The sequence below is a fragment of the Bradysia coprophila genome, unplaced genomic scaffold, assembly GCF_014529535.1.
Source record: "Bradysia coprophila strain Holo2 unplaced genomic scaffold, BU_Bcop_v1 contig_232, whole genome shotgun sequence".
In the NCBI taxonomy this organism is placed as follows: domain Eukaryota; kingdom Metazoa; phylum Arthropoda; class Insecta; order Diptera; family Sciaridae; genus Bradysia; species Bradysia coprophila.
Genome location: NW_023503493.1, coordinates 15,025,664 through 15,033,947, shown reverse-complemented (window position 1 = coordinate 15,033,947; position 8,284 = coordinate 15,025,664). Strand labels below are relative to the sequence as shown.

Below are 8,284 nucleotides of genomic sequence, written 5' to 3'. Positions count from 1 at the left end.
GTTTCATACAAAAAATTCACCACACCATACAAATTCAATTTTGGTGAATTTGTTTGTATGGAAAAGGTGTGTTCCCGCGTATCTAATAAAATGGCGATCTGCGTGACCTCCCCAAAGTATACAGCCTTGGTACCTCTGTCCAAGATGTTTATTTTGACGATTTGGATTATATACCACGTCTTCGGCTCGGTACGTGGCGATTGTATACAACCTTCCGTAAGCCCTAGTTCGTGCTGCAAAGTTTCAGGAAAATCTAAATAACGTTTGAGCCGCGATCACTTTTCCATAGGAATCAAGGAAACTATGTCATCAAAAAAGTAATTTGTCTTTTTTTCCTCTACTTGGAAATTCCATGTACATGAGAAACTTGTGTTGATCAGAAAATATGTTGATGATAGTGGCTCTGTGGTTTAGACTCTTCTCTTTGGCACATAGTTCCCCATCTATTTAATCTATAAAGAAATTAAATGACCAGTTTTCAGCACACAGTTTTTTAATATCCATTAAAGGCAACCATACATTAAAATAAGGCACGAACGTGCGTTAAACATAAAATCATTAACCGCGAGATTGGTTTAAAAATCAAACAAAAATTAATTGTAAAACAATCTTAAGCGCGATATTAACCATCAATTAGAGTGGCTAATAAATCGAAAAGAAATACTGACATGAATTCATAAAACATAGCGACTGACTGACTGGACGTGTTCATTGTGATGAATTAAAAATATTACAACGAGTCGCTTAAAATTCCAGCCACCGAGTAATTCAGTTTTTCTGAAGCTTTGCTTTTTTGGCGACGTTTAGAGTTGCAGTTTCCTGTCGTTTGCTTGCAGTTTTCCTTAGAGCGGCAGTTTTCGACATAACTGCAGCATTCGTTGAAACTACAGTTTTCATTGGAGCTGCAGTTTTCGTTGTAGCAACAGTGTTCATTGGAGCTGCAGTTTTCTTCAAAGCTGCAGATTTCGTTGGAGCTGCAGTTTTGTTTGGAGCAGCAGCTTTCGTTGGAGTTGCACATACGTCGGAGCTGCAGTCTTCGTCGGTGCTGCAGTTCTCGTCGGAGCTGGAGTCTTCGTCTGAGCTGGAGTCTTCGTCTGAGCTGGAGTCTTCGTCTGAGCTAGAGTTCTTTGCGGAGCTGCAGTCTTCGTGGGAGCTCAGTTTTGGCGGAGCTGCAGATTTTTTCGAAACACCACTTTTTTTCAGAACTGCCTGCTTCTTCAGTCGGTTTGGATTGTTCGCAGTCTTTCTGGTTTTACGAGGAGCTTGTATCTTTTGTTTCAATCTTGAAATTTTCAGGGATGTACCGTTCCGCTTCGAGCCTGGCAGACAAGTGTCATTTCCAATTGCGTTGTTCAAGAGTGGTGCGATTTGTGTCACTTGTGAAACTAATGGATTGGTCCGGTATATGTTCAGATGAACCATGTCATGATGTCCAAGGAACTCAGCCAAATTTGTAATATCTCTGTCTTTTAGGTCTTTCGTTGCACAAAGGCTCGCCAAATGTTTTCTGAGATTTGTTCCCTTTAAAAGAGACAAATAATTTAGGATAAGTACAGTACCACTTATGAACTATAAAGTACAGGTCAAATACCTTCAAACTTGATGGGTTATCGGCACCACATGCCTTTGCGTATGAGTTGATTGCAGCCCAGACATTGATTGTTTTCACCTGCATCGATTGCGTTGGTACAGCGAACAAGAAGTCGTTTGTTTCTGTAAGACCAGCATTTTCTCGATTACGAATCAATGCATCTATACAATCTTCCCAGCTTTGTTTTAACAACACTGGCACAGTTCGATCGAGTTTGCCGCGGATTTGCATCCGACTTTTGATTTCCATCAGGGATTCCTGTGATATTGCTTCCAAAATAACATCGCATTGATCAGCAATAATCTCTCGCTCATTGTAGTCAGACAACTCAATGTTCCTCATTTCCCCCGCTCTTCGTCTGTTGAAGACCATGATTGACACAAGTGTGAGTTGAGCCAATTTTAACCACGTTTGGAACGAGAAACCTTGAGTCAGTTGATGTAAGCATTCATTTCGTTCAATGTTCAGAAATGTGACGAGTTTATTTATGTCAGCGGTTGTCGGAAGATTCGGCTTTTTAGAACGTCGGTTCTTTTTGATTGTTTTAGCTACCAACTTGCTGACTTTCGTGCGGACGTCTCGCTTAAACACCCTCAAAAATCTCTCAGCATTTCTTTCCATTTCCTCGTCGTCCAACTTCATGCTCTCAGTAATTAATAATTCTCCGATGGTGTTGATTAGTGTCACAGTGGTCAATGACGTACCAGGGCTTCCGAATAATTTTGACCGACGATCAAATTTTCCCATTTTAAGAATTGCATTTATTACCGTGTTGCAATGTTTGACGTGGAAAAGCGAAGCAAGGTCACCAATCTGTGGAGACATTTCTTTTGAGAAATGCAACAATTTTGATGCCGCATTAATCTTCGATCGAATATAGCCTTCTTGGTAGAAGGGCGAATAATTCAAACATAATTCGTTGCCATAACAGATTACCAGCCAGTCAAACTGTATCGATCGAATTTGTTCGGTGTCTCTGAATTTGGCAAAAACGTTTATTAACTCGTCAGTAGCATCAGGATGAACTCTAGCCTCCAACGAGCGTCCTAATTGCTTTACGATTCGTTCGCCCATAATAGAATTTCCCTTGCATTTACGCCAATGCTGACGAAGTGATTTTGAAGAATACGTTCCCATGCAATTAGCACAGGCGATAAGTTGCCACGAATAACGAACAAATTGTCCACGTCGACTGGTTTGTATTTCTCCTTTGTTCAGATTAAAGTCAGAGTTCCATATGAATTCTCCCTTCTTCCGAATTTGGGCTATAGCGTACCATCGGCTTTTTGAACCTGCGGAGAGAAATTTTTTTTCGATGACTTTCAAAACTTATGTTGTAGAGGAAGTCGTAAGGTTCATTTTAATGAATAAAAATTAGATTGTGGGGTAGGGGTGGATCAAAAAATTAGCTTTCAATATGTTGTAGAGGAAGCTGTGGGAATGAAATTGAAGGAAGTTGTGAAAACGAATGTTAGGGTCGGAGGTGATTTTTTTTATTTCACTCAAATGTTCGAGGAAAATTTTACCAAAAAAAATTTTGTGTGACAAAGTGGCATATGTTTAAACATAATTTTTTGGAGAGTTCTTTTCACGACATCACATTTGTATCACTCTTGTTGATGCAAGAACTAAGAGCTTAAATTAGATTTTTAAGGCCAAATTTCCGAATCGATTTTGGGTACTTTCGTTCGGGCCCGCGAAATTGCGAAAATCTAACGTCCACAACATAAATAACTAAGGCATTTGCCATTTTTCAATAAAACATTCTATTGAACATCCTCGCGTAATGTTAATATTGATTAATAGTTATTAATCTTAAAGTCAACAAATCAATAAGATAAAAAGACTTACGAAGGGGTAGCGCCACAAATTTTTTGACTGCAACTTCATCTTTATGGACCGTTCGTAGGTGTCGTTCCAATTTTGGGTAACGTTTCAGGCAAAACGCGCAACACAATCTTTTGGCTTTCCCATCTGATGTCGGAACATACAGTTTTCGGATGTCGCATCCGTGGTGATGTTTGATGTCTGTGTTAAATATTTTCAGATTTTGAGAATATCAACATCGATGCTCTGTGTATAAAATAAAGGTATAAGTTACCATTTTCTTCGCTGTCGTCTTCGTCTACATCAGTTTGTGAACAGGCAAAATGTGAAATCGTTGATTGTTCCACTCCATCATCAACAATGATCTCGACATCTTCATCGCTATTCATTACTTCGTTTGTCATGACTCCAACCTTAAAATTTGTAAAAACGTTAATTGCATCGCAGTACTATTAAGAAGAAGTTATGGTCTAGCTTAGAGCGGATTCGGACCGGACGGGTCTGAAAAACCGTCGGGCTGATTCGGATCGGACTTTCAAACGAAATTTCGGGCCAGGCCTTAGGCCGGACGGACTTCGACAAAAATGTTTCGGGCAGCCCGACAAAAAATTAGTTTACAAAAAAAAATGATTTCCAATTTTGAAATAAACATACGGAGCATCAGAGCCATACTAGTGAATTCAGTGGGATTGTCTTGACACAACTAATAATAATTATACATTATATCTGTATAGATTAACAGGGCAGCGCAAAGGATCCAAACTTTCTATGTGCATCGAAATAGTCGGCACTAACTGCGATGAAATCTATCTGTATGTACACGGCAGAGTAAAATAAACCAGGCAGTAGCGGTTCATTTTCGAAACGTCAAATAAGGGACCTGATACATTATTTGAAAATGAACTCAAATGAACAGTGACATAAATTGAAAAATTTTATTCGCAAAAAATATAGGGTTACTAGATTATTCAGGCCCAGTCAAATCAGCGCTACTACCTGGTTAACTTTACTCTGTCGTGGTATATGGAATTTGTTCATGTATTTTCTCATTCACTCAAAATTACGTGCTTCCACCTACATTTAGAACACAAACTAATGGTGCAACTCAGCAGCTTATATGTCTCAAAATCATTGATTCATCTAAAAAAAACAATTTAATAAGCTTCATTAAAATACATTCGATGTCACTGACAATCACATTTTCAGCTATTCATTTAGCTACCAACAGTTGAAATTTTGTTAACAAAGTGTTGGTCTTCTAATTGGTGTAAGCTTAAGTTTGTGTAAGTTAATAAGATGTCATTTTCGGAATTTCACCAACATTTCCGCTAAAAACTTTTCAATTTTTCTTCAATTGTAAGTAGTTAGATGTTTTAATATATTTCTACATTGTCGGTGGAAGCTAAAACGTTAAGCATAAAAAAGTAACGGATTTGTTTCTGTCCTTCACAAGGTGAAATATTATCATTCGATATGTGCTGATATGTTGATAAAGCAAGTGTTAATATTTAAGGTAACTGACTGAAAGATGACCTAGTGGAAAAGTGATCTTAAGTTGTCCGTGTAAATTTGTATGAAGAAAAAATTATAGGTCAACTCAACATTCAATAAATTGTAATATGTCCTATCACTTTTGTATAGATAGGACAACTCACGATTCAATGTGTTTAAATGGGAAATAGGACAACTCACGATTCATATAGGTCAACTCTGCATTTTTATTAATTCATTAATTTTGTTAGACGAAATCGGCAATAATTAATAAAATTAAGTAAACAAAAGAAAAATCTTTAAAATAAAAGTGGTTCCATGTAACATAGTTCCAAAATCGCTGAGAAATTCAAGTTCAAAGTTGAGATTTGTCAAATTAGGTCAACTTTAAGTCAGTTACCTTAATTCAAAAGAATGTATGCTCAAAATGTGAATTAATTGAATTCAATTGCTTTTAAGCGTCCAGAAATCAACGAGAATAATTCTTAATGCTCAAAACAAACCAGGCATTGAAAACGTGTTTTGGTCCTAGTTTTCATTGACAGATGCAGCAATCGCGGTTTTGAATAGAAAAAGTTCTAACTTCATTTGACAGTTTCGAAAATTTCGTAATGAAAAATAGGACCAAAACACGTTTTCAATGCCTCGTTTGTTTTGAGCATAATGCTGAAAACAAACGAGGCATTCAAAACATGTTTTGGTCCTTGTTTTCATGACGAAATTGTCGCAACTGTCAAATAAAATTAGAAATTTCTCTATCGAAAATTACGATTGCTGCATTTGTCAATGAAAACTAGGACCAAAACACGTTCTCAATGTCTCGTTTGTTTTCAGCATAATTACTTTGGTAAATGCATTCGCACTCACATGCGCATTGCGCATATTATTAGAATATCAGTTCATGTATGCCAATTACCAACAAAAATAAAATAAAAAATTTGATGGTTTAAATGATATTCCAACTTATTGGCACTTTAAATTGGATTTATAGTTCTTACAAAGTCACACAGTGTTTTCAAGGTTACACGAAATGATTGTGAGTGTGTCTATGAGCTTTATAATGTGTTCCATTGAATATGGAAACGAATGTTTTGTGATAGTAGCCATGATCGTTAGGCGCAATCGTTAGTTGTTTATGACATCGAGTGCAAAGTTCTGTAGTAGGAGACCGCAGGTTGACACAATGCACGTCATAAACCTAATAAAGAACTTTGCACCGGGACATTATGGTTCTAAGTTACAAACACACTTTTTCCAGAGACTAGGGCTTAACAGTTCTTAACGATTCGAACGGTTCAATTAAAATAAAATCGAATTCGATAATTCTGAATCTGAGTGTAAAAGTTACGGTTAATATTCTCATAAAAATTTGCTTACATTCAAACAGGTTGAGAATGAATATCCATGCAATGTTGGTTTGTACGGTATTGTTTGGCTGTATTTGGATTCGTTTTGTGTCACTTTATCAGGTGCATCCTAAAATGTACGGTCGAAGGTAAATTCTCTTAACATTAGGGCCTGATTTTCACTCGAAAAAAGTTCGCGTTTCCACCGTTCTCTTCGCTCTCAATTTGATTTGAAAGCGGAGTACATTTTTCGAGTGGAAATGAGGGTTTAGCGAAACTTAACGAAATGTGAAGCGTACAGCATGGCAAAAACACAAATGAACTTAGAGATGTTGTGTCTCGACTTACATGTAATAAGAATCCCCTGTTGCCACTCATTTCAGAATCAATAACAGATGTTGGACCTGGAGATGATTTTAACTCTTTTAATGGCCCAAAAGATTCATTCAATACAAAAGATATGTTTCCGCTTTTTGCGGGCTCCGAGTTGGTTTTTGCATTGGACCAGTTTTGTGCGTTCTAAAGAAGATATGAAAGGTAAATAGTAACTTCACGATGTATGCCAATTACCAACAAAAATAAAATAAAAAATTTGATTGTTTAAATGATGTTCCAACTTATTGGAATGTTTTGTGATAGTAGCCATGATCGTTAGGCGCAATCGTTAGTTGTTTATGACATCGAGTGCAAAGTTTAGTAGGAGACCGCAGGTCGACACAATACACGTCATAAACCTAATAAAGAACTTTGCACCGGGATTCATACAACGTTTCATGCAACATAGGTATCCAAAGTTCGCAGTTTTCGAACATTATGGTTCTAAGTTACAAACACACTTTTTCCAGAGACTATGGCTTAACAGTTCTTAACGATTCGAACGGTTCAATTAAAATAAAATCGAATTCGATAATTCTGAATCTGAGTGTAAAAGTGACGGTCAATATTCTCATAAAAAGTTGCTTACATTCAAACAGGTTGAGAATGAATATCCATGCAATGTTGGTATGTACGGTATTGTTTGGCCGTATTTGGATTCGTTTTGTGTCACTTTATCAGGTGCATCCTAAAATGTACGGTCGAAGGTAAATTTTCTTAACAAAACATTAGGGCCTGATTTTCACTCGAAAAAAGTTCGCGTTCCCACCGTTCTCTTCGCTCTCAATTTGATTTGAAAGCGGAGTACATTTTTCGAGTGGAAATCAGGGTTTAGCGAAACTTAACGAAATGTGAAGCATACAGCATGGCTTCAATTGCGAAAAATCTTAAGATTACTGAGCAATGCTTATAATATCACTGGCACAAACACAAATGAACTTAGAGATGTTGTGTCTCGACTTACATGTAATAAGAATCCCCTGTTGCCACTCATTTCAGAATCAATATCAGATGTTGGACCTGGAGATGATTTTAACTCTTTTAATGGCCCAAACGATCCATTCAATACAAACGATATGTTTCCGCTTTTTGCGGGCTCCGAGTCGGTTTTTGCATTGGACCAGTTTTGTGCACTGTGCTCATTTGGTGCGTTCTGAAGAAGAAATGAAAGGTAAATGGTAACTTCACGATCACTACTCAGATTCATATCGACCGAATAAATTCCAAATTTTTGCCAGTCGCGACTTTTCGAATCGTTCAGAAAATGTGGGAGCGAAAACTTATTTATACCAAAACCTGCAGCATGTTTAACAAGATGTGTAAATGTACTTACGTTTATGCCATCAGCAATATCAGCCAGTTGCGAAAGTAGATTTTTTGCTCGTTCCAATTTTGCTTGAAATATACGTTGTGCGTCCATTTTTGTTTCAAATTAAACGTTAAATGACACTAAGCGATGATAATAGGCTGCTACGATCACTTCGATTGATTCACAAAACGTTGTTGGAACGAATTTTCGTTCTAGTACCTTTTTAATAACAAAACTAACGAAACGAACAGAAAGGAACTGTATGTAACACAATTGCGCGCAGAAAAATTTAAATATATCAAATTCCCAATTGAATTAAAATTGATAAATTAATCAACGTAAAGT

The 8,284-nt window shown here is 37.0% G+C and overlaps 1 protein-coding gene across 1 annotated transcript; it reads right to left on the bottom strand.

Moving 5' to 3' along the window:
* Window positions 1–768: 768 nt before the first annotated feature.
* Window positions 769–8,272, bottom strand: LOC119077223. Its single transcript, XM_037184403.1, has 9 exons — window positions 7,964–8,272; window positions 7,595–7,783; window positions 7,220–7,318; window positions 6,604–6,774; window positions 6,287–6,385; window positions 3,693–3,831; window positions 3,443–3,619; window positions 1,592–2,883; window positions 769–1,521 (listed from the first exon to the last, which is right to left on the bottom strand). The coding sequence occupies exons 1-9, from the start codon at window positions 8,048–8,050 to the stop codon at window positions 769–771; spliced, it is 3,006 nt and encodes a 1,001-aa protein (XP_037040298.1). The 5' UTR covers window positions 8,051–8,272.
* Between the last annotated feature and the right edge of the window lie 12 nt (window positions 8,273–8,284).

Coding starts and splice junctions, on each gene's coding strand:
- LOC119077223 (XM_037184403.1), bottom strand. CDS start 8,050: ATGGACGCACAACGTATATTTCAAGCAAAATTGGAACGAGCAAAAAAT. Junction 7,784..7,963: donor ATATTGCTGATGGCATAAAC/GTAAGTACATTT, acceptor TTTCTTCTTCAG/AACGCACCAAATGAGCACAG. Junction 7,319..7,594: donor ACAGGGGATTCTTATTACAT/GTAAGTCGAGAC, acceptor CGTACATTTTAG/GATGCACCTGATAAAGTGAC.